Source organism: Tupaia chinensis, unplaced genomic scaffold, assembly GCF_000334495.1.
Source record: "Tupaia chinensis unplaced genomic scaffold, TupChi_1.0 Scaffold000252_1, whole genome shotgun sequence".
Classification (NCBI taxonomy): Eukaryota; Metazoa; Chordata; class Mammalia; order Scandentia; family Tupaiidae; genus Tupaia; species Tupaia belangeri.
Window position 1 is genome coordinate 3,232,850 of NW_006159732.1, and position 27,156 is coordinate 3,260,005.

Below are 27,156 nucleotides of genomic sequence, written 5' to 3' on the forward strand. Positions count from 1 at the left end.
ACACATATTGAAAACTATTCTCTTTTTTTTTTTTTCTTTTTGGAGAAATTTTTGCTATAGGGCGTGTGGACTCTGGAGAGACAGTGTGAAAGAATGTAAAAATTTACCCCTGAGGGGATGACCAGATCACAATCCCTTCTCCTCCATTCTCCTTTCTCAGGATTTTGGGCACACATGCACACGTGCCCGGTGTCAGTTTTAAGCTGCCAGGTCTGGGACTTGAACTGTGGTTGACCACTTAGGAGTCCAGAGATGAAACCACTATGCCATCTGTTGGTCCTGAAAACTATAAGCCTTAACTATGAGCATGGACTGTGGAGCCAGAATGAATGGGGGTGGGACATCTTGCCAGAGTAGGTCATTTAAACTCTGTGAGCCACACCTTGCTTATCTATAAATTTAGGATAATACGTTCTCTGCAGAATTGTCTTTCAGGAGCTGGGTTCCTGTATGAAAACCCCAGCAAAGTACCTGGAATATAGGAGCCACTAACAACATGATACTGATTATAATGACACGACAATTATACTGCATGCAGACATGTGCTGGTACATCATGAAAAACTGACACTATTCTGATCAGGTCTCAGCTTTAGGATAGTTAAACAAGCAAACAAAAAGAACATTAATCAGAAATTTTCCAGAGTAAAACTCCCAACACTGAGTCAAGGCTAAAACCAAACCCACATACGAGCCAGAGGGCACCAATCCATTCATCTCACTCTACCTGCTCAGAGCACTCAAGGCTACGTGTTATCACAGAACGGATTGTACCCTTCAAAGCCTAAAAATCTGTTCCATATCCTGGGAAATGCATGCCCCTTTCTGGACCCAGATCAAAAACGGCCAGCACCCCCCAGGCTGCCACGTCTGCAGAAAGCTCAGGATTTCCGCACTGGCAGCCGCAGACCAATCTGGTAGGAACTTGGCCCTGACCACATAGGTGTGAAATGTAAGCACATCCAGTACAGGGTTCAGACATCCTGGACTCCCATCTCTTGCCGTTTTGTCTCCTACCAGTCATTCTTCTTGAAGCACCAGGCCCCAGGGCACCCTTTCTAGACAAGCTTAGAAACTTGGAGTGAAGAACTTTCCAAATTTACATTTGTATTACTTCTGATCAGTAAGAAATGTTCACTTTCAGCCCCCTATGAAAATTTCTCCGAAGACTAAATTATGAGCAAACCTCCAAAATAAGCTTTCCTTCCAACTCTAGTCTCTACCTTTGGCCTCCCCAGCACACAGTCCCCCAGGCTGTGGGCTCCTAGAGAATCATATGGATGGTCGTTCTTCTCACCCTTATATCTTCAAGTCCTTTTGTTCTGTTTCTCAACATGTCTTTGGCAAGCCTTGTCTCTGCTTCTTCTCTGTCCTACTCCACGGTCAGGGCTGCAGCTTCCTAGCTGGTCTCTGGGCATTAATTTCTCTATCTGATTCATTCAAGCATAACCGCCTGGGTAAGTTTTACGTCAGCTGGAGACCGCTGTCATCAGCCACTGCTCTGTGCCATCCCTTCAGTTGGTCTAGATCCCAACTCCTGATGGAATCATGACATAGCTCCGGGTGCTTCAATCCATCACTTCCTCTGATCCCCAACAACCACCCTTTGCTCTATCAGTCAGCTCCACACTGATCCTGGTCTCTGGCCTCTGGGTTTCTGTGCAGGTTTCTCTTCTCCAGCAGAGTTTTGAAAGAGTTTTCTATGTCATGACATCCACCTGCCTACCCTCACGTAGTTATATGGGACTATTACAGAATATCTTCACTCTATAAGGGATATATCAGATCCTTTCAAATTGTACAGTATTATTTTTTATAAGTAAACCAGTTCATTACATTTTAAATTATTAAAAAAGCTGTTAAAAGAAGAAAACATACATTTCTAAAGCAATATGTATATAACATTATTTAATCTCTCTTAACAACCCTGTAAGGTAATGACTTGGGGATGTATGTGTGTATGAAATTCTCTCTCTCTCTCTCTCTCAATCTATCTCTGTTTATTTAACTATATAACAAGAGGCCAGTGAGGCTATGTAACTGACCAGAAACTTAGAACTCCATTTTGTGTTAACAATAGATGTGACTATTGATTCTGTCTTTAAAGATGATTCTAGAGATTGGGTCCAGTGAGTCAAATTTCTCAAAAAAGAAATTTCTGACTTAATTATTTTTCTGTTAGAAACTTTGTCTTCTTTTGTGCCACAACCTCAGAAAGGGAGATTTAAAGGGTCTCCAAAAATTCATGGAAAATGTATATCACAAAAAAAAACCACGTATAGATTTTACACCAAAATAAACTCATAACTTCATTATCTTTTCCACGAACTTTTTGAAGCCCCCTGGTATATGTGTATATGAAAAAGAATCGCACTCAGAAAATCAGAGCCCAGTCCTACCACGTCGCTTAATTAACACACCAAGGAGAACACAGATGGCTCCAGGAGGCATCTCTATAGCTTTCTTTCAACAGTTTCCTGGAGAATCATGTTCTTAATTGCAACATATAGTCCACTTACCTGGGACCTTGTGCCTGGGATGTTCTACTATCATTTCTTCTGTGATTTGTAAAACAGAGGCTCCAAACCCTAGACCATGGACTGGTGCTGCATGGCCTATTGGGGCTAGGCCACAGACTGGTGTTGGTCCGTGGCCTGTTGCCCTTCCCAAACCTGGCCAAGCATGGAGGGATGGGAGTTACGGGGTAGGGAGATGGGCTATAGGCACATGAGTGAGGCTTTGTTTCTGTTTTCAGCCCCTTCTCATTGCTCACATTGCTGCCTGAGTTCCCCTCCAGTCAGATCAGCAGGAGTATTGGTTCTCATGGGAATGTGAACCCTATTGTTGTAGGATTGTTTCATTACATATTGCAACATGGTAGTGGTGGAAATGGGGTCCATGGTGGATGTGGTATTCTTGGGTCATCCCAGGACCATTTCCCCACTCCCTCTGTGGAGGGATTTTCTTCCACGAGGCTGGTCCCTGGTCCTGGGAAGGTTGAGGACTGCTGTTGTAAAAGTGCCAAGGTCAGTCTAACTTCTACAGATAATGGGTTGATTCATTAACACTTCTCAAGTGTTTCTAGAAGCCTCTGAGTACAGAGGACCATGTATAATAAAAGGAAAATGTGTTTTCATGGTGATTTATCATTGGCATGATTTTTTTTGAATGAAAGAATGCTTGGAAAAATTTTGAAATTTTAAATCTTAGGTGTAGAAGTAGTTTCCTTCCCTGAGGCTACCCCCTCACCCTGTTGCCATGGGTGATAAACAGCAGACTCAGAAGTGCAGGAAGACATTACTTATATAGCTGTAGTCACCAACTGCTCCTGAGGAAGCTGGCAGTTTAGCTCTAGAAGAACGTGGCCAAAACCTGGGGTTAGAACTCAGCCCCAAATAGTATGATTTAAAAAATAGATAAAAGCCTTTCCTAGTACCAAATGGGCACCTGTCACGGGGAGCATGAGTTCAAGAGGTTGTGAGGACAGAGTAGAGGTGATGGCTCTTGTTTCAGAGCACAGAAAGTACGGAGTGTGCTACAGGTCACTTCAGGAAAGGCAGAGGACAGGGCAGGTTGGAACTCATAGATAACAAAATGAATGTTAAAACAGAAAATAAATGGGAAGTTAAAAAAGGGGGTAAGGAGGAGAAAGGAGGGGAAAGAAATGTGGGGAAAAGAGAGGCAGCGGTGAGAGTGACCAGAGGGGTTCAACCTTCCCATGAGCATTTTTTTTTAAAAAAAAGAGAGATTTTTGCTAAATGGTGTGTGTGCTTGCTGGAGAGACAGAGAGAAAGAAAGCAAGAAATCACCCCCCCCAGGGGGATGGCCACACCACAATCCCTTTTCCATTCTCCTCTTAGGATTTTGGGCACATGCGCACATATGCTAGTGTGAGATTTAAACCACTAGGTCCGGGACTTGAACCATAGTTGACTCCATGGGAATCAAGAGATGTAACCTCTATGCCATCTGCTGGTTCCCCATGAGTATTTTAAGAGCTTAGTAAAATGTGTTCAAATTCTCATTTCAAATCATGTCAAACACTGGGCAGCAAATGAGCCGGGTTACTGCACCATGAAAGGCTCTAACCAATGCCTCTCTCCTGCCCTTAAAGTGAGTCTCCTCTCTTTGACAGCTTAGAGTCTCTTTCAGACCCCAAGACTGAATAGATGAAGTCATGACGTGCCTGGAAAATGGCTCCATTATGATGTAACAGTTAAGAAGATTTATCTTCTATAATGTTAGTACAACCCTCATCAACAGGAACTCAGAAACAGGTGCCTATGACATATGCAAACTCGTCATTGTTCACTTATCTACTGAGAGAGAAACTGGGCTAGGTTCTGGGCTATAGAGATGAAGAAGATTCAAGGGAGCCATCTACTAGGGATGGCAAACAGGAAGTAAGATGATACCAATGCGCCCGAACGAACGTCATACGGAAATGTGTCCACGCAATGGCAACACAGGAAAAGCAGTTCCTGGACTGAGGAGTAGACAGAAAGCCTCAAAGGGAGTAACCTATGTAAACCGAGACTTAAATAACAGTCTTCCAGGGAAACAAAAGAGGATGATGGATGAAGCAGCCACTACGTGAAAGGGAACAGCACATCAAGTGGGAAAAGCACGTGAGGCCTGGTGAGACACGAGCAGATGACTGGTATTTAGCCCCAAGCAATAGAGAGGCCATGCAGATTTATTTGATTGTTTTTTTTGTTTGTTTGTTTTATTTTTAAAATTCTGCTATAGGGTGGTTGAGCTTGCCAGAGAGAGACAGAAAGAGAGAGAGAGAATGAATGTGAGAAAGCATCTCACCAGGGGGAATGTCCATGCTGTAATCTCTTCTCCTTCATACTCCTCTTGGGACCTTGGACATACACACACGCATATTTGGTGTGCTCCTTGAGTCACTGGGTCTGGGACTCAAATTGCACAATCGTGTGGGATCCAGACACCTTAACCACCATGCCATGAGCTGGTCTGCCCATGTAGGACGTTATGGAAGGCTCTGACAAGCTCAGATTTATGCTTTTGAAATGTTCTGTGATGAAAGAGGACCAGGTCCTGGAAAAATCTAGCCTGCATATGTAGGCCACAGATTGGGGGCTGGGGATCAGTGTGCCATGGTCACAGTTTTCTACCTGCCCCCAGTCTTCTGAAGGGCTGAGTCTTACATTTATCAGACCACTTCTTTGGAGTTTAGTGGGATAATTGAAGTAGAAAACACAGGAAAAGGATGTGAACCTAGTGGCTAAACTGATTTATAAAATGAAGTGCTAAATTAAAGAAATTGGGGGAATAAAAAGTGAAAGGAAAGGCTTCCAGATTAGTAGTAGAGTTTTCCATGATGCTGGAGGGAAACTGGAAAGAAATCCACAGGGAATCTTGGGAATATGAGAAGCAGTGATGGGAATGGATGGGAAAGGGGGATTGCAATGTGTTGCCATGGTCCATTTAATGTCATTTAATGTGGGAGAGAATGGAGTTCCCTTGTGATTACTTTTAGCAACCAAACTGCACTACTTGACCCTGATGTGCTTGGGGATTTTTATATGAATTACATGAATCATTGGCTTTTAGAAAGTTGCAACATACATCATTTGATTTGACTTAAAGATATCCAAGCAAAGACTTTACATACCTGCCCGTTTTTGCCTTAGTGACTCTTCACTGAGTGCTTCATGTTCATGGAGAATCTGTAAGAATGGTTTTTGAAAATAGCAATTAATGTTAAAGAAGTATTTTCACAACAGCTTTCTGCTCCCACACCCCTAAATGATAGAGCTGAGTTGAAGGCTGCAGATTGAGGTAAGTACCATGTGCCCAGTGGATGCCAGGCAAACAGTAATTGCATGGTCGGCACACAAAATGGAGTTGCCTTTGCAGTGTGACCCAGGAATTCATCTTTCCTAGAACAGTCTCTAGATCCAGGAGCGGAAGAAATCAACATATCTGAGGTTCTCAGTGTTTCTGCAGTTTGAGTCCTGTCAAGAAGTATAAATTACAATGCTCTAAATTTGTGCTGTCTGCATACAGTTTGAACCATGAGTCACTCGGTGACCTTTCAGACAAGTCTCACGACCTCCTCTCAGCACTCAGCCTGTCCCCACCTCAGTGTTTCTGTTGTTTTAGGGCTGTGTAACCATTCCACATGCTTAGAAATGATTTTTCTTGTCTGGTCTTTTTTCTTGAGTGGTTCTATGGCTGGATTCTGTAGTAAGGACTAAGGCAACTCTAGAATCAGACTGCCTGGGTACAAGGCTATGCCACTTCCTATGTAACCTTGGGGAAGTTACTTATCCTTGCTGAACCTCAGTTTTCTTTTCTTAAAAATGGAAATAATAATAATAACACCAACTTTATAAAATTGTTATGAAAACAAAGTGAGTTACTATATGGTACATGGTAAGCTATTAATAAAATTGAGTTACTATCACATCGTACAATGATCAAAAGCCAAGAGTCGACAGATGTTGGGCTTAAATTCTAACTTCACCAAAAATGGCTATGTGGACGTAGGCTAGTTACTTGATTCAGGCCTTACTATGGATAAATATAGTCTTCCTCATCAGATTGCTAAGCAGTTAAATGATTAACAAATGTAAAGAACTGAGAATAGGTTTGGTTCCATAGCAGTGAATAGGCATTACACTGTTCAGAGGGCCTATCTCATGGATCTTCTGTCTCCACTGCCACTTGATTCATCTCCGTGAAGTTTACCTCCTGTCATTATCTAGCTACTTCATTGAAGAAGTGTCTGTGCTGCTGGAATCACCACCAGTTCTGCAGCCGGAACCACTCCTATCCCTTACTTTGATCTAACATAGGCTTCTTAGCACATTGCTCTCTACAGGAGGGTTTTCCTATGATGTGCTTCCAGTGCAAACCCCCTCTAGACTCAGCAGAAAAGCCCACCTCTTTGGAGTCCCCCCAGATAACCCCTGTTCACAGGGGCATGTCCTTTACCATGAGCTCCACACCCCTGTGAATACCACTTAAGACAAAGTCCAATATGCTATCCATGTTGCCTACTATTATAGCATCATAACAATAACAAATTTAGTAATTCCTAAGATGAACTCAACACCCTGTGTCAGGAAAATCTAGGAGACAGACACTGTCATTTTCAGCATCTCAGTATGGAGAAAACATAGGCATAAATAGGTCAGTAACCTGCCCAAGGTTACACAGCCTTTAATGGCGTCCACACAGGCATTGCATCATCTTATCAGGAGATACCCAGGGACACTATATTTGCCTCTGGGGACCAGTCTCTTTACCTAGCGCTTTCCTCTTTTCCCTTGATCTCTTCCAATCACTCCTCTTTTTCAATAAATAGTGCCCTTGGCTTGTCACCCTCCCCTTACTAGGCTCATTTTTAGGAAAAGATCAGGTGTCAACCTCCTGGTGGAGGGATGTACTGAAGTCAGTAGGAAGTGGGAAGGGACTGTGCTCTTTTTGAAGAAAGTGATACAGGAATGATGGTTGGGGATTCGAATTTCAGAACTCAGTTGCTGCTTCATTGGAAGTGAGGTTATTTTCAATGTACTCAGAAAAGCAGGAGCTGAAGGTGTAGAGTCAACATCCAGAGCTGGTTCCTGCCCAGCTTCCCCTGGATCCTACCTTGGCACTGTGCCCAGGCAGAAGGAAGTTTCTCCTTTGCAATCCTGCCTCCATTTTCTGTAGGGCCGAGGAGCCAGGAAAAAGTGGTCACCACAGAACATTCTCTGTTCTATCTTCAGGGCTACAGCTGGGGTACTCAGACAGCCCAGGAGAATGTGACTGATAGCAGACAGCTCTCCCAGGTCATTTTCATTCTCCCTGTTTTCCAGTGGGACTAAAGAATTGAGGTCTATGACTGGCATTATATGTTAAGATCAAGGCACATTTCAGTTCTCTAATGCGGCATGCTTCAGATCTTTGTGAGAATAAATAGACCTACCGCCCTTTTGATTCAGGAGGTCTGGACCAAGGTTCAGAAATCTGGCCTGGTAATCAGCACTTCTCCAGTATGAGTCCACCTTTTGGGAAACACCACTCTTTGAAGAGTCTCTGAATGTTCATGGTGATCACCTGAAACTCCAAGGGCACCTCTTGGCAAAGTGTTGTTTCTACCACCCTGGCACCTGCTGCCTCCCTGTTGTGCAGGGAGGATTCACAACTTCTTGTGAGAATAGCCTTCTTATTTTAAGCCTTGCACTCACTGGAGACAATAGGAAGAAAGCTTACTGGCAACAATAAAATCTATGGGGAGTTGGAGGCAGTGGCAGCAATGACCTTGGCCTGTCTTAGGTTAGAGAAGGTCTGAGAGCTAGGCTGCCAGGTCATGAGACCTGGCTTAGCACAGAGCTAACACTGGAATCCTACCATGAATTGAATCTCATGGCCTCAGTCCTTACTAGTTGGAAAATCTATTAACCCCCTCTAATCCCCAGTTTTCACTTTTGGAAAAATAATGTGACATATTGAGGCAAGTCAAGTGCTGAGTGCAGTCCCCAAAGTATGTGGGCCCCTGTGTCCTGCTGGCTTGGGGCTCACCGAGACCAGCCTTGCTGTCTTGAGGCTTTGTGTCACCCCAGTTAGGGGAACTGGGAGACTTTAGGACTTGGCTTTTCTCTGAACTTTGGGTGCTGGAGAAAACTCACAAAAGAGCACAGGTTCTGTCAGGAGCTCTCATGTTCAGACAAGAAAACAGAGCTTTCAGTCAGGCCTCCCTCTGCCTGCTCTGCATAGTGGTACCCTGATGAATATCTGAGCTACAAAGGCCAACCCTGTCAAGAGGGGATTTCCTGATGGTCAAGTTTCAGCCAGAAGAGACAAGGTCACCAATTCCAGGAAATGCCCCACCTGTGAGACATGATGACTTTACAAATAACTGTGGGAGGGAGAGTTGGAGAGTGGCCTGGGGTGTGGGTAGGCAACTAGTCAGAAATAAGCAGTGACATTTTCCATGTGGAAAAAATATCCCCAGGGAACAGGATGGCCAAGAATGGGTCACCAAAGACCATGCACCCCAGTCCCACATCTTACTCCTCCTCTCCTGAGCCCTTCCACTCACTCTTCTATTTCTTGACCTAATTTAGCATTTTGCTCCATGTTAAATAATTATCTGTGCAAGAGTCTTATTAGAATGTCTCCTCTTCTCAGGGTATTAACAGGGCTTTATTTGTACTAGAATATTAAACAGAGCTACCAGTTCACCAGCACTGGGACTCTGTGCTAGTCATTGTGCTAGGTTTACATATATGAGAATGTTTAATCCTCACAACACACCAATGAAAGAAATGCTACTTATTCTCATTTTATGTATAGGAATTGGGCTCGGGAAGAAAAAGAAACCTGACAAGTTTTCCAAAGCTAGTGTGAGATGAGCTGGTCTTCAAACTCGGTCCTGATGCCAAAGAGAGAGTGTACAGTCCTGTCATTCCAGATATGGCCTTGCTCCTGGGGAAGGAGCAAGTGCTGCCAGAAAGGCAGTGACTCAGGCTTTCCCTGGGCTTACTTACTTTCAATCTCTATTTTGAGAAGATTCACAGGTAGGTTCCTTTACATACTGAAGTTTGAGATGGACTGGGCTACATCATCACCTTGAAAAGTTCATCACCCTGTATTTATACACCCGCGTTCATAGAAGCGTTATTCATAATAGCCAGCAGTTGACAGCAATCCAAGTTTCCATCAAAGGATAAATGGATAACGAAATGTGGTCCATACATACAATGGAACGTTATTCAGTCCTACAAAGGATAGGAATTCTAACGCATGCACTATCATGAATGAACCTTGGAGACATTATGCTAAGTTAAATAAACCAGTCACAAGAAGATTGTGTGGTTCCACTTATAGAAGATACCAGGCATAGTCAAGTTAATAGAGATAATGTACAATGGTAGTTGCTAGGGGAAGGTAGAAATGGAGAGTTGTTTAAAGGGTACAATTTCAGAGTTTTTTTAAAAAGAAATGTTCATTTAATTTTATTTACACTTTTTTATTATTTTTATTTTTAGTTTGCTACAGAGTTCATGCATTCACCAGACAGAGAGAGAAGGAGAGAAAGAGAGAACATGAGAAAGCAAGCTGCCAGGTCCAGGACTCAAACCATTTAAACCACAGTTGGCTGTGTGAGAGTCCAGTACCTTAACCACCATGTCACTTGCTGGTCCCCAGAGTTTCAGTTTTGCAAGATGAAAATGTCATAGGGTGGGTGCCACCACACCCTGCAAGATGAAAATGTTGTGGAAATTGATTGCACAACAAGGTAAATGTGTTCAACATTTCTGAACTGTACACTTGAAAATGGTGATAAATTTTATGTTATGTGTATTTTAACACAAGTAAAATAAATAAATAAAAGGCCCAGCACCATGTGTTGCATTTAAGATGATAGAAGGTCTGCTGTGAAACTGGGTAGCAACCTAGCACAGGATAAGCCGATCAGGCTAGCTCAAGTGCAGCTCTCCAACAGGAGAGCCTTTGGGCTATGTATGATATTATAGAGCAGATTTAGTGAAGAAAATTAGGGTCCTTTGGGGTAGGTAGTGGAAGCCTCCAGGAAGATGAAGTTCAAGTTCTACCAGCAGCTCCAGCAGGTCACTGGCTTGTCCCCTAATCAGCCTAATACCAGGCAGATGGAGGAGCTTTGCCAGGACTGCCAATACAAGGACAACCAGGAACACCGGAAATCTCTGGCACGAAAGCCAGCTGACCCCATTGCTGAGCTCACCACAAGGCCTTTCTCTCCATGTGACTTGGGTAATGAGAGTTTTACACAAACCCTGTAAGTGCTCAGGAAGCATGTTTCCCTCCTCAGTTATAAGCAGGTTGCTGTATGTAATTGCACACGCTGTACTTTGTGTACGAGTGTGGAAGAGGAGACATATGCCTCCCTCGTCAGGAGAGAAGTCAAAAGACAAAGACAACTCAAGTCAAATAATAAGAGATCCAAAAGTGGAAAGAGAATAAAGTACATAACATTAAAAAAGATCTGGAAAGTAAGATCAAGCATTTTTAAATCTGATATCAAATGTGAATAAATTATCCTTCCCTAAGCAGTGTTAAAATTGCTCAGACTTGGCTTAAAAGAAAAAAAACTCACGCATATGTTGTTTACAAGAGAATCATTAAGACAAAGTGATCTATTAAAGGCAAAACAAAAAATAGAAGGTAACAATCAGACAAACATAAGTAAGAAAGTAGGCTTGACAATTAGAATAAAAGGCAAAATAATTCAATGAAAAGGCAGCAAAAAGGACAAAGGACACTTTCTAATGCTAAAATGTACCACTGAGGCTCTAATAATAGTGATAGGCTGAATAAAATACAAATAAATACTTAAAACAAATCTGTAGAAAATCGCCACAATCGGAGAAATACTAAGGGACAATGCTTACATAGTCCTTATTATGTGCCAGACACTGTTCTGAGGCATCTTATTAATAGTAACCAATTTAATTTTCATAACAATCTAGGAAATCAATATTACTACTACCATTTTACAGATGAAGAAGCTGAGACATAAAGAAAATCACATCAGTCTTATAGTATTTTCCAACTAATAATATGCCACCTCTGTCACATGGAGAAAACAAAGTAAGAAATAACTCAATATTTCCCATAAAGAATAAGGGGGTACTTCTCATCCCCTTTACTTAAACTAACTTTTACCCATTGATTTCCTAACAAAGTGACCTGATCATTTGTCAGCAAAGGTCTTAGAGAGCATCTTTTTTTTTTTTTTTTGAGAGATTTTCACTGTAGGGTGCGTGCGCTCGCCAGACAGACAGAGAGAGACATAGAGATAGAAAGCGAGAAATCACCCCCCAGGGGGGATGGTCACGCCGCAATCCCTTCTCCTCCATTCTCCTCTCGGGATCTTGGGCACGCACGCACACGTGCCCGGCGTGAGTTTTAAGCCACCGGGTCTGGGACACGAACCGCGGTCGACTACGTGGGAGCCCAGCGACATAGCCATTACGCTAACTGCTGGTTCCCTTAGAGAGCATCTTAAGTTCCCTTCTGTTCCCTAAGTTCCCTGTGTGACACAGGCACATGGATTATTGTCTTTTATTTTGTCGGAGAGATTTTTGCTGTAGGATGTGTGCACTCTTGGAGAGACAGAGAGAGACAGAAAGACAGAAAGTGAGAAATCACTCCTCAAGGGTGGTAGCCACACAGCAATCTCTTCTCCACCCCTCTTCTCTTGGGATTTTGGGCATGCCAACACACACTCCCGGCATAAATTTTAAGCTGCCAGGTCTGGGACTCTAACCACGGTGGGCCATGTGTGAATCCAGTATCTCAACCACTATACCACCTGCTAGCCCAAAATTATTGTCTTTTAAATGTGATCTAGCCTCATTTTAGAGCAAATCCTTTGTGAACAAATCTTCTGCTTGGAGAACCCATGTCTGCTGCTCAATTCTCCCAATCTGCTTTATTGACACTGTTGTCAGTTTCAGAGTGGAAGCCTCGGGCCTAGAGATTGTAGTTTAGTTAAGAGGAAGGCCTGAGAGATCACTCTAGCAGCTGCATAATGTTCCCTTGAGAACCCCATTCATTTTAGAGGATGGAAAACTGTAACCCAGTAATTAGGCTAATGTCCATTTATAATTATTGCCATTTATAATACCTTCTCCTCCTACACTGACAACATTTTCTCTAAGGTTCTGATATATATGTATATATTTCTTTATTTTCTTTTAAGAATTATTTTCTGTCTGAGACATTCTCAGGAAATGAGAAAATTGTGAAAGAGAAAATGAGAGTAGACATGGATTTACTCACGAAAGGATGAAGAGACTCCAAATTCAAGTTTAGTGTAGCTCTAGAAGAATAAATCACAAAAATCATGAAGCACAAAGTGATTCTCCTTGGGGATTTCATTTCTTCACGTTTGAGTTGCTTTGCCTGAAATGGAAATGTGATGGTTTAGAGATAGAACAATTTATTTATTAAATGAGAAAATAACTAGGAGTCCTGTCTAGAAGGTCACACCATACGAGGAACTTTTCAATAAAGAGGGGAAAGGAAGGATGCTAAAATAATCAACTTCAGAGAGCCATCTCTGCTCAGGACTCTTGAGTGAAGGACCGATGATGTTATAGGGAGGGCAGTTGTGAGGGTAAAGTTGGTACGTTGTAAATAGGACAAAGGGGGAACCAGCAGTTAGCGTAATGGCTATGTCGCTGGACTCCCACATAGTGGACCGCGGTTGGCGTCCAGGACCCAGTGGCTTAAAACTCACGCCGGGCGCGTGTGCATGCGTGCCCAAGATCCCGAGAGGAGAATGGAGGAGAAGGGATTGCAGCGTGACCATCCCCCCTGGGGGGGGTGATTTCTTGCTTTCTGTCTCTCTGTCTCTCTCTGTCTGGCGAGCGCACGTGCCCTACAGTGAAAATCTCTCAAAAAAAAAAAAAATAGGACAGAGGTACCGGATGTTTGAGTACTTTTACTATATATGAAGGGACTTTCAAAAGTCTGTGGGAAATAGATAAAGTATGAATTTATTTTGGTGAAAAAATTGAAATCCATTCATAATTATTTTATAATATGCATTTTCTGTGAACTTTTTAAGGCTCGCCTTCCACTGCCCCATATACATAGAAAGAGAAAGGAAGAAAGAGGGGAAGAATGAAGACAAAACAAAAAAGCAAGGGGAAAAAAATTCTTAGTAAGAAATACTTTTAACATGGTCCAGTATACATAAAACATGAATGAAGGGATTCTGAAAACACTACTCATTTTTGCTACATGCAATGTATGTTGATATTTTTAATTCAATCCTATCTTACTCACCCAATTTTTTTCTTTTAATCCTGGTATCAACTCATTAAATTTACCACATGATCCTTATTAATGTGCTACAACCCATATTAATGGACTCCTGGACTTAGTTCAGGAGTTTTTACATTTTTATATTATAAAAATATAAATTGTATATTACAGTATAATATCATATTATAGTACATAATACAGAATATCCCAGCTCACATACTTATTTTTAAGAACTATTTCTTTATCATGCTGGGGATGAAAACAGAACATGCTGGTGGCCAGATTAGTCACTGTTTGATTTAAAATGTAGAGTATCATATGGAATTAGCCTAACCCTACTAGGACTGATGGCCGACCATCTACGTTGTACAGACTCCTTCCGACTGACTTTTCCATCCCCAAGTGTAGTAAAAGGAGCACTGAGGATCCATGATTACTATAAAGTAACTGTGTCCTTAAATAAATCACTTTAATATTCCGAGTCCAAGCTTCCTGTCTGTAAAATAAGGAAAATTATATTTCCTTTAATTTTTTCACAGTTTTCTGAGGTTTAAATGAGATTAAAAGTCATGACAAGGGACCGGCAGATGGTGTAATGGTTATGTTGCTGGACTTTCATGTAATCGACTGTGGTTTGAGTACCAGAATTGGTGGCTTGAAAATCACACTGGGCTTATATGTGTACATGCCCAAAATTCCAAGAAGAGAATGGAGGAGAAAGGATTGCAACATGGCCATCCCCCCAGGGGGGTGTCTCACTTTCTTTCTCTGTTTCTCTCTGTCTCTCCAGCAAGCACACATGCCTTATAACCAAAAAAAAAAAAAAATCTGTCTCAAAAAAAAAAAAAGCTATGACGAGCTTCAAGGATGCAGGCTGCAATGAGTGCCACTCTGATTATCAGTGGAATCCAGAGAGCAATTAGCAAGGTCAGACTTTGGCTGAAGTGGTGTAGAGAGCATGAGGGAACCATGGCCAGGATAACACACTGACAATAGCCAAGGTTTACGTGCCAGGAAGAACTGTATTTCAATCATCAGCTGTCGACTGCAGACCTTTCCTCTTCCCTAGTGTAACAGAAGGAAACACAGGGCCCTGAAAAAGCCAACCTATTGCAAATTTGGCAATCAAATACATTTTTAAAATTCTACAACTCCGTGGTTTTGGGGAAATGCTTTGCAATTCAGGTTATGAGAATAGATATTTAAAGACCAGGTGCATCTACTTTAGCAATTAAGCTGCACACTGTTTAGTACTATAGTAGATGTTCCCCATTCTTTGTTGAAAGGGAATGGGCTTTGTGGGTACTGGGCTGCTGATTTGGCCTGCTGCTAGCAACTGTCCCTGGGATGAATGAGGTATCTAAGAGGCAACTTAATCTTTTCAGGTCCCAGCTTAAAGCTCTATACTCATTGGCTCCATATTGAGGCAGTTAATCAAGGAGACCAGATTAGTAACTGAGGTCATGACTAGACCTTTTGTGATGGTCAATATGGTACCATCTCTTCCTGCCTCCTACCTCCCTAAGGCAATTCTTGATATAATTCATATTCTTCTCTGTTGACTTATTTATTGACAACACAACTTCAGGTTCATGGAAACAGAGATGTAGGGAAGGGCAGACGGTGGTGCAGCAGTCAATTGGAACACTCTGGGAGGGTAATTCACATGAGGGCGTTCTGTCTTTAAGTCCAGAGACCTTCCTGAGTACACTGAGCTCGTAGTTTATAGTTCTGGGCTGGCTATGTCTGGGGGTGGGTTGAGGCATAAAGATCTTGTCTCTTGTTTGTGCAATAAATAAAGAAATAAACTTTAAAAAAAAAAGAGGAAGAAAGAGAAATAGAAAGGTAGGGAGGATCCTACTGCTGGGAGGGTATGTTCTCTGGATACAGAAAAATGATATGTAGTTATCAGTCACACAGACAGGGTAAGCGGTTTTGCTCTTGAAAGAAAGGAGAATGCCACTTCTTTGGGTGGGATAATATCCAAAATAGTTGACAACCAGTATAGTAGGAGCTTGACCAATGGGAATTATGATACCAACTGAAGATGACCTCAGATTTTGAGATTGCTCTACATTTGAAAAAAGACATGAAGGCAAACTTTTTTCTTAACCTATATTAACAATCTTGTATAAATTCTCCAGCTTACAGGTATTCCCACCTGTGAAGAAGCCTTAACTTGGCTAGTGGGGAAAAAGTCGACATGGTCTTCTAGTTAAGATTGTAAAGCAATCGTCTATGTTCAAGGCAATGTGTCTTCAGTAGAATCTCTTTCATCAAAAATATAAAATTTTCATTTTTAAGTTTGTGGAGTAAAGGGTAGACAAAAACTGAGAGACATAGGGGCCAGGAGGTGGCATGGTGGTTAAGGTGCTGGATTCCCACATGGCAGACTATGGTTCAAGTACTTGGCCTGGTGGCTCAATAATCATGCAGGGTGCACAACTGTGTGCCCAAAATCCTAGGAGGAGAATGGAAGAGAGAGCATGTCCATACCTCCCGGGAGGGAGAGTGATTTCTCCCTTTTCCTGTCTCTCTCTGTCTGTCTGGCAAGTACATGTACCCTATGGCAAAAACCTTTAAAAAATGATTTTTCCTTTTGAGAGACAAGAAAAATAGAGGAGTAGACTGTAGGAATATTACCTGATGTCATTTCCAATCTCTTTCTCTTTTTAAATTAAAATCCTAGACAGTCTTTACTAAAACTAGCCAATCTGTATGAGCCAGATATATATTTGAAAAAGCTTAGATATGTGATCTAATTCTCAATATTAACCCTGTGGTACTGAGTGATTTCCTGATCTCTGACTCTATTTTCCTGTCTGTGAAGTTAGAAGAGGTGGAGAAGAAAAGAAAGCACACCATGACATCATATCCCAAGAATAAGTCATTGAGATTCTCAGCAGCACTGAATTTGAGGGGGAAGAGCCTAGGTTCCTTGAAGCAGTGAATAATGACACTTTTGGGGGAGTGATTAGGCATCAGGAACTGTTGTGAAACCAGTTTGCTCTCCCAAATCTTGGGAAAATTAGTGCTTAAGATCAACTCCTCTCTGAGAATCCCTACATTGACTCTGACTTGCTTCAATTTTCCTTGGGGTGAGAAGGCTATGGGGTAAGTAGAAAGTGGAGTAAGTACAAAGTGGGCTTCTGTGCCTTGCAAGGTGCAAAGCATGCTCACAAAGTAGCCACATCTGTGTGGTCTGTGGTCTGAGCGCCTAATGTCATCATGACATTGTGAGTCCAAGTCTCCCCAGCAAGCGCACACGCCGTAAAAACAAAAAAAAAAAAAAATCTGTCCCAAAAAAAAAAAAAGCTATGACGAGCTTCAAGGATGCAGGCTGCAATGAGTGCCACTCTGATTATCAGTGGAATCCAGAGAGCAATTAGCAAGGTCAGACTTTGGCTGAAGTGGTGTAGAGAGCATGAGGGAACCATGGCCAGGATAACACACTGACAATAGCCAAGGTTTACGTGCCAGGAAGAACTGTATTTCAATCATCAGCTGTCGACTGCAGACCTTTCCTCTTCCCTAGTGTAACAGAAGGAAACACAGGGCCCTGAAAAAGCCAACCTATTGCAAATTTGGCAATCAAATACATTTTTAAAATTCTACAACTCCGTGGTTTTGGGGAAATGCTTTGCAATTCAGGTTATGAGAATAGATATTTAAAGACCAGGTGCATCTACTTTAGCAATTAAGCTGCACACTGTTTAGTACTATAGTAGATGTTCCCCATTCTTTGTTGAAAGGGAATGGGCTTTGTGGGTACTGGGCTGCTGATTTGGCCTGCTGCTAGCAACTGTCCCTGGGATGAATGAGGTATCTAAGAGGCAACTTAATCTTTTCAGGTCCCAGCTTAAAGCTCTATACTCATTGGCTCCATATTGAGGCAGTTAATCTCTTCCTGCCTCCTACCTCCCTAAGGCAATTCTTGATATAATTCATATTCTTCTCTGTTGACTTATTTATTGACAACACAACTTCAGGTTCATGGAAACAGAGATGTAGGGAAGGGCAGACGGTGGTGCAGCAGTCAATTGGAACACTCTGGGAGGGTAATTCACATGAGGGCGTTCTGTCTTTAAGTCCAGAGACCTTCCTGAGTACACTGAGCTCGTAGTTTATAGTTCTGGGCTGGCTATGTCTGGGGGTGGGTTGAGGCATAAAGATCTTGTCTCTTGTTTGTGCAATAAATAAAGAAATAAACTTTAAAAAAAAAAGAGGAAGAAAGAGAAATAGAAAGGTAGGGAGGATCCTACTGCTGGGAGGGTATGTTCTCTGGATACAGAAAAATGATATGTAGTTATCAGTCACACAGACAGGGTAAGCGGTTTTGCTCTTGAAAGAAAGGAGAATGCCACTTCTTTGGGTGGGATAATATCCAAAATAGTTGACAACCAGTATAGTAGGAGCTTGACCAATGGGAATTATGATACCAACTGAAGATGACCTCAGATTTTGAGATTGCTCTACATTTGAAAAAAGACATGAAGGCAAACTTTTTTCTTAACCTATATTAACAATCTTGTATAAATTCTCCAGCTTACAGGTATTCCCACCTGTGAAGAAGCCTTAACTTGGCTAGTGGGGAAAAAGTCGACATGGTCTTCTAGTTAAGATTGTAAAGCAATCGTCTATGTTCAAGGCAATGTGTCTTCAGTAGAATCTCTTTCATCAAAAATATAAAATTTTCATTTTTAAGTTTGTGGAGTAAAGGGTAGACAAAAACTGAGAGACATAGGGGCCAGGAGGTGGCATGGTGGTTAAGGTGCTGGATTCCCACATGGCAGACTATGGTTCAAGTACTTGGCCTGGTGGCTCAATAATCATGCAGGGTGCACAACTGTGTGCCCAAAATCCTAGGAGGAGAATGGAAGAGAGAGCATGTCCATACCTCCCGGGAGGGAGAGTGATTTCTCCCTTTTCCTGTCTCTCTCTGTCTGTCTGGCAAGTACATGTACCCTATGGCAAAAACCTTTAAAAAATGATTTTTCCTTTTGAGAGACAAGAAAAATAGAGGAGTAGACTGTAGGAATATTACCTGATGTCATTTCCAATCTCTTTCTCTTTTTAAATTAAAATCCTAGACAGTCTTTACTAAAACTAGCCAATCTGTATGAGCCAGATATATATTTGAAAAAGCTTAGATATGTGATCTAATTCTCAATATTAACCCTGTGGTACTGAGTGATTTCCTGATCTCTGACTCTATTTTCCTGTCTGTGAAGTTAGAAGAGGTGGAGAAGAAAAGAAAGCACACCATGACATCATATCCCAAGAATAAGTCATTGAGATTCTCAGCAGCACTGAATTTGAGGGGGAAGAGCCTAGGTTCCTTGAAGCAGTGAATAATGACACTTTTGGGGGAGTGATTAGGCATCAGGAACTGTTGTGAAACCAGTTTGCTCTCCCAAATCTTGGGAAAATTAGTGCTTAAGATCAACTCCTCTCTGAGAATCCCTACATTGACTCTGACTTGCTTCAATTTTCCTTGGGGTGAGAAGGCTATGGGGTAAGTAGAAAGTGGAGTAAGTACAAAGTGGGCTTCTGTGCCTTGCAAGGTGCAAAGCATGCTCACAAAGTAGCCACATCTGTGTGGTCTGTGGTCTGAGCGCCTAATGTCATCATGACATTGTGAGTCCAAGATGCTTCCAGATAGGATAACAGTAGGATATGTTCTGGAAGTGTCTTGCTTCCTAAGTTCTACATAGTTTTGCCTTTCCATGCTCTCTCATACCTCTCTCATACCACCTCCTTCAAGTTTTCAAGTGAGAAAACCAAGACTCAGCACTGAGTGTTTCCAAGGTATCTAGGGGTTGAATCAGTCCGAATTTGAGAGACCAACTGTGATTACCAAAATTCTAGCCAATACTTTTTCCTACAGTCAGGTAAGCCATTTACAGTAGCATTGTGGGTAAGACTTGTTGGCAGTAATGATCATTACAGATCTTTATCATTTATTAGCTGCTCACTGGGTTCCAGGCATGGTGCTAAGGCTCTCTGAAAGGGTTATGCCAGTTTACCCTTTTAAGGATCATACGGTACCACAAAATTACCCCTACTTTTTAGATATGAAAATAAAGCTTAGAAAGAAGAGTCACTCACTGAAGCCATACATATGATATGAGGTAGCTGCAAATTATAAACCAAGCAGTGGGGGAAAGGAATAATCTAACTAAGAAATCTTGGTGGCATGTTAACAAGAATATATGGAAATCTGTCTCAATATGGACACCGGGCCAGACAATCTGAAGCTTGAGTTCTAGCCTCACTTTGGCACTGTGTGATGGAGCAGGTTATTTTACCTCTCTGAACCTCAGTTTTCTTATCAGCAAAGTCAGAGATTTGACTGACTCAATGATTTAGGACTAGCGTTCAAGAGTTTGCCTCTGATGATCCCACTGTTCTAAGAGACTAAAACTCCTTATAGTTATTTCGACTCAAATGCAACCTCACTCAGGATAACTCCTGAGCCTGACTGCCACTCTCTTGCATTGATCCAACCCTCTCCTGCCTTCCCACACAGTGTGGGCCTTCACTGCATCTCTTGTGCACCATGACAGAAGACTCTACTTTCTCTCTCTGTCCCATTACTCAGGAATACAGGCCGACCTTTTCAAATTACCCTTCTAATGAGTCACTCCCTGTTTTGCTCCTCACTGCTTCCAAAACAAAGGCATTTTTATGGGTACTCAAGGCCCTTCATGACCTGGATTTTATTTTTAAGAGTGAGCATATTTAATAAGCATCATTGGGGCCAGTCAGTAGTATGGCAGTAAGGCAACCTGGGTCCCCATGGCAAAAGCAACCTGGATCCACATGGTTCATGTCCCAGGACTTCTCTGAGCACATGCATGCATGCATGTGATCCAGGCCGGCTGAGCCTAGGGGTGTATCCTGGCATGGAGATCCTGTTAAGGTACCTCTCATTCTCTCTTATGAAAATAAATAAAAAATAAAACAAGCATCTATCATATTTTCACTATTAAAGCTGTCTGTTTTTAATACTCTCAAATAGTGCAAAATAGTTTTCAGGGCTCATGCAAAAGTGAAAATATCAAACTTAGAGAATTAATCTTGTGGGTAGAAAGAAATAATTACTGTCCAACTATTTTTCAGTGTTCGGCAAGCCCACAATAATCCTGCCAGTTTTTGATTTGTTAATCTCCATTTCTCTCTTGTCCATTAGCCACAGCACATTCACTCTACATTCAAATTCTGTCTATTCTTCAATGCCCAGGAAAAAGGCTTTCTCCTAGATGGAGCTCTCTGATTTCTCTGTTAAAAATAGTCCCTCCTATTCCAGAGCACCTCCATGGCTTAAACTAAGACCTTAGCCTTCTTGTCTATATTATATTTATTTTTGTAAATATTCCATGAAGTAAATCTATTTACCCCCTCATTCATCTATTCATTTGTCTGTTCACTCAGTGACAAATATGTAGTAAGTCTAGCTAAGTGCCAGGTGTTCTGCTGGGTACAGGAGAAGCAGTAGGAAACAAGGCAATGGTCCCTGTCTCCATGGAGCTTAGAGTCTAATGGAATAGATCAACATTATTAAAGAATCAATTACTCAATTGATTGTTTAACTATGACTGTAAGTGCTACCAAGGAGAATAATTATAATACTAATATTTGTTAAATACTTACTATGTGCCGGATATTGAACTGAGCACTGACTGTATTAAATCATTTACACTATTTAACCTTTATTATAATTCTAATGAAGTAGCTCTAGTATGATATCTAATTAATAGTATGAGATCAAATTAACTGAGCCACTAGGGACTAAATAAGAAATCACACAGCTTGTAATTGGCAGACCCACAATTTGAACCTTTAAAGTCTAACTCCAGAGCCCTCCTTTTAACCACTGGGCTGAACTGTCTAAAAAAAGCCTCAAACAGAGGGATATACAGCCTAATCTTGAGAATCTGTCAAAAATGTCTTGGGAAAATATTTAATTGAGCTGAAATTTAAAGTGTGAGTTGGAGTTAGTTAAAATCAAAAGGAAGGTTGGAAGGAGAAGAAGAGGGTTCCAGGCAGAATGATCAAGACAGGCCCTGAGATCGGGAAATAGCATGGCCCACGCAAGGAGCTACAAGCAGGCCAGAGTGACTGGGACTGTGAAAACAAGCAGGAGATGGGTATGAGATTGGACTGGTGAGGTCCAGGGTAGGCAGGCCTTAAAATTATAACTACAAGACTAAAATGAATTAAGGAGACTCGGGAGGCTGTAGAGAGGGCAAAGAAGGCAAAGGACCAAGTCTCACAGAACTCAGCAAAGGTCCAGCCAAGAACATGACAAAGCCAAGAGAATTGGGAATAAGACCAGAGAGGCAAAGAGTCAGGGAAGCCAGGAAACGCTGAGTTTCAAGAAAGAGGGGGGTGGTACCCAGCTCGCAGCAGTGATTGCGGCCCGGGTAGTGGCACTGGGGTTCAGAGGTTGCAGCAGACCCAGCAAACTCAACAGCCTGGGCCTGGCAGAGCTGAGCTGTGATCCCCAGCAGGAGCAGCTGGCCAGCTGCAAGGAAGGCAAATGAAGATCAAACAATGTTTGCCAAACTAAAATGCATTTCCTTGGGAATTCTGGTCTTTCAGATGACCAGTTTGGTTCTAACGATGGTTCTAGGACTTTAAAAGAAGAAGGATCTCATTATTTATCTTTTACAGCAGTGGTTTTTGCTGAACTTTTGAAGAGAATGGCCTGAATTTTATTAATCTACAAAGACAGCAGTACAATATAGTGTAAGAGCTCTAAATTGAGTACTGCATGATGAAATTCTTAATAAGCTTCTGGAAACACTTAAACTTGCTATCCCATCAGAGATATATGCTCTTCAGAATAATTTTCTGAACATGGTGCTCTCCAATCTAGATGCTGCTACTTATCAGGTCACAAATCAGTTGAAAATTCTTAACGACAGCATTATTTTCTGCATGATGCTTAGTAAAAGTATCAGGGTGTCCCAGTGGCTCTTCCTTATAATTTTGATGACAGCAGTTGCTTTCATCCAGTGGCGTTCTGATTCTCAAGAGCTTGATTCTAAGGAGCTAACAGCTGGCTCTTAATTTGTAGCCCTCATGGCAGTTCTCACAGCATGTTTTTCAAGTGGCTGTGCGGGAGTTTATTTTGAGAAAATTTTAAAAGAACAAGCAGTCAGTATGGATAAGAAACACTCAGCTTGGTTTCTTTAGGAGTATATTTGGATTAATGGGTGTATACAGCTATGATGGTGAATTGGTATTAAAGAATGGATGTTTTCAGGGATACAACTGACTGACCTGGGTAGTTGTTCCTCTTCAGGCACCTGGAGCTCTTGTAATAACTGCTGTTATTAAGTATGCAGATAATATTTTTAAAGAATTTGCAACTTCTTTATTCATAATATTATCAACACTGATTCCTATTTGTGGCTACAAGAGTTTGTGCCACCCACTGTCTTTTTCCTTGGAGACATCCTAGTAATAACAGTGACTTTCTTACATGGTTATTATCCCAAACCTGCAGGAAATCCCACTAACACATAGTCAGTACTACCTGTAACTAGTTTTGCACGATGGTGCACTGGGATTTTCCATACTGATCTAGCACAGAGGACTCGTACAGTCTGTGAAGATATCATCATGCTGAATGTGGTCATATTGTTCAAATGCTTTGAAAATATAAAAGTTTAAGGATAAATTATTTGTATATGTAACCGAACACATTACATATAGAACTCAAAGCTTGAAAATATTTCCAGGGATTAAAATTAGAAGGAATATTAGAGGGAACTTGAAATCTGAATTTAAAAAAGCTTTGCCTTTTCAATTGCCACAGAAATGCCCTGTGCACTCTTTACAAGAGCACACAACAAATGCCAGGCACCAATTTTTGCAAATTATATCTATTTAATCTTATTAAATGTTTTTGTCTTACTGTTTCTATACAGATATATCAAATCACATGGAACAGTCCACGTTTAAATGTTACAATTTTATAAAGCTGTGAAAAAATAGAAGTATGGTTTTTAAGAAAACATTTTCACATATCAGAATTTTTTTTTTTGAGAGGTTTTTTCGCTATAGGGTGCGTGCGCTCGCCAGACAGACAGAGACATAGAGACAGAAAGCGAGAAATCACCCCCCCAGGGGGAATGGTCACGCCGCAATCCCTTCTCCTCCATTCTCCTCTCGGGATCTTGGGCACGCACACACACGCACCCGGTGTGAGTTCTAAGCCACCGGGTCCGAGACGCAAACCGCGGTCAACTACGTGGGGATCCAGCGACATAGCCATTACGCTAACTGCTGGTTCCCAGAATTTTTTTTATATTTATACAAAAGATTATTAAACATAATTGCTAAATGTTATTTGTCAGCTACATAAAAAATTGATGAAGTAATTTTCTGAGTCTGATTTATCAAAATAAAATTTATATTTAAGTGAAATGTAGAGACAAATAAAAATTAATATTTAAAAATAATGTAACACATCTATTTCTCCACATCCATTTTAAGGCCTTTTAGGGCTTCGAGACTGCAGCGAGCACAGTTGCTCCTGTGCTAGACAGTAGCCAGCAACATTTACACTAGTGGAGTTTAGTCCTTAATCTCTTAACTGCATTCTTTTCTGTAAATCAGATAAATCCTTACTATTACTTTAAGTTAAATTTGTGCATATGATTGCCATTAATTTCAAAATGTCACTTAAGGGGATTAAATATGCATTCAATAATTTTAAATAAAATTATTTTTATTGTCTAGTGTCTCCAAAAAAAGAAAGAAAGAGGGTGGCAGGACCAGTAGATAGTGTAATGGTTACATCGCTGGACTCCCACGTAATCAACCACAATTTGAGTACTAGACCTGGTGGCTTAAAACTCACACTGGGTGTGTGTGTGTGTGTGTGTGTGTGCCCAAAATCCTGAGAGGAGAATGGAGGAGAAGGATTGCAACGTGGCTACCCCCCGACTCCCTGAGGTTAATATCTCGCTTTCTGTCTCTGTCTCTCCTGTGAGTGCACGTGCCCTATGACAAAAATCTTTAAAAAGAAGAAGAAGAAGAAGAAGAAGAAGAAGAAGAAGAAGAAGAAGAAGAAGAAGAAGAAGAAGAAGAAGAAGAAGAAGAAGAAGAAGAAGAAGAAAATCTTTAAAAAGAAGAAGAAGAAGAAGAAGAAGAAGAAGAAGAAGAAGAAGAAGAAGAAGAAGAAGAAGAAGAAGAAGAAGAAGAGGAAGAAGAAGAAGAAGAAGGAGAAGAAAGAGAAGAAGAAGAAGAGAGGGTGGTCAACTATGTCCAATGGTGTTGGGAGATTCATTTAGGAAGAGGAAGAACTGAGATTGTTCATTGGATTTGGAAGCAGAGTATGCTTTTAGCAAGGGGTCTTGCATTGCGGGTGGCACGGGTGGAAATCAAATTAGAAAGAATTGTAAAGTGTATGGGAGATTAGGACTTGCAGATAGCAAGCACATGAAGTTCGAGATGTTTGTTTGCAAAGTAGAGGGGAAAAAGCTGCTTAGCCTTCATGTAATAGGTCCAAGGGATGGCATATGATTTTTTTAAAAAAGGAAGTATGGTATTGTATGCTAGGGCATTATCAAGGGAAATCATGCCTCTTACCCAGCCTTGGCCTATGGCTGCAGAATTAGACGTGCTATTGTATCCTTCAAAGGAGCCAAGTGCATACTTTATGCTCCCCTCACCCCCCACCATCCCCAGGCCACAAACTATGATCAGATAGCTCTTTTTTAAGCATGTACTTATCTAAATAGAAACTAAATGAGAGGCTGAAAATAGATACACACATAAACTGTTCTTTGAAGCAGAGTTCCTCCTGACAGTGGATGATGGCTAGAAGTACCAAATTTCAAGAAGACTATTATTATTATACACAGCACAATTAACTGTGACTAATGCTGTTTGCTCATCTCCATGAGGGATAAGATTGCAGTAGGGATAGGCTGTCATTAATAATCTCCCTCCTGAATTGTTGAAGTGGAAATTAAAAATCCTAGTACAACTTTAAGAGCTCGCCGTCATAGATCCGTATTCTCAGAGGTGAAAAGACTTATCTTTACTGGCCTTATTTAATTAAATGATTCATCTTTTGCACATGCAGAACTATGAGCCAAATATTTATTTAACACAAACACAAAACACAATACCAATTAAAGAACTGCCTTGAAGAATATTTTTTTTTCTATTTAATTTTCCTTTGCCTTGAAATAAGGTCCTGCAACAGCATTGTGTCAGAGCAGCTCAGTACTATCAGATTACAGAGGAACATTTGTTTGTACACAATGGGGTCAAGTTTTCCAAAACACACTGCACATGTGGGCAGCGTTGATAACCTTTTATCCTTCTTTCCTTGTTGTAAGTCACTGGGGATTTTAACCTTTAAGCAAGAGATTGAGATCTTTGTGAAAACATTAAGTTCCTAACTCTGCTCTTATCTAGTCTATCTTGAGACTTTAATTTACCATGTGGAAGGGTTTCCCTAAGCTCTGGAGAAACAATGCCAGGGGTGCATTCCAATTGCAGAGGGAGGATAGCCCTGTGGTTGGTGGTGGTGCTGGAATGAGAGCCAGAGTGCCTGGGAATGAGCTTAAAACGTACATGCCTGTGGTCCTACCATGTATTAGATGAGATTCAAAATAACACTGGACTATTTTAATAACATTAATAATGGACCGATTAGAACAGTCTCTGGCCACTATATGGAAACAGGGGTCTGGGTGACCTCTGCTGGGCTAGGACCCAAGGGAGGGGCTGTGTGTCTAAGGTAGAGATGGGAAGGGGGTACTGGGGCACTGGGAAGCTCAGAGCAGCAATTATTTAACATGCGGTTTAAAATATCCTAATAGTTTAATCATTGGTAGAGCCATCTCAGCCTTCTGTGTTTCCTCTCATGATGGTCCTTATTCACCTCCCTTCCCAAGGCCAGCCATTGCTATCTGTGGCCAATGATTTCACTTCTCTTATGTTTTCACTTCTCTCTACAGAGATTTTGTTAGATTTTAACACTAATGCATGTGCTATTCAAGCTGAAAAATTATTATTTCGCCCCTGAACCTCTTCCCCCAAAATACAGTACTCTGAGGAATCCTTGCTATTCTAAGATTCCCATAATCTAAACAGTCTGACTTTAGCCTTCACCTGCTATGGTCCCTCAAACACTAGCTGTAACTTGGTGTAACCCTAAAAAATGATATAACTTTATACCCAGTGTGGGCAATATTAAGGTTTGAGGCCTACTAGGAGGTACTTGGGACAAGGGAGTAGATCTCTTATGATTTTTATGCAGGCTTCTGGGATGAAGTGAGTTCTCAATTAATTTCCTTAGAGTAGGTTGTTAAAGTAAGTTGGAGGCCAGCCAGTGGCAGGGGGGGTTAGGGGGGCT

General features: G+C 41.4%; 1 protein-coding gene and 1 pseudogene across 5 annotated transcripts in view; one reads left to right on the top strand and one right to left on the bottom strand.

The window, feature by feature from the left end:
* Nucleotides 1–27,156, bottom strand: part of ADGRF5 (adhesion G protein-coupled receptor F5) — a 120,638-nt gene that overhangs the window by 52,503 nt on the left and 40,979 nt on the right. For all 5 annotated transcript variants that reach the window (XM_027772096.1, XM_027772097.1, XM_027772098.1 and 2 more), the window contains exons 2-3: nt 12,783–12,905; nt 5,641–5,695 (exon numbers count right to left, since the gene is read on the bottom strand). In XM_027772096.1, coding sequence (XP_027627897.1) covers nt 5,641–5,695; nt 12,783–12,881 — 154 coding nt within the window. In that variant the 5' untranslated portion in view covers nt 12,882–12,905. The remainder of the gene's footprint in view (nt 1–5,640; nt 5,696–12,782; nt 12,906–27,156) is intronic.
* LOC102495576 (UDP-N-acetylglucosamine transporter pseudogene) lies at nt 22,317–23,306 on the top strand (annotated as a pseudogene).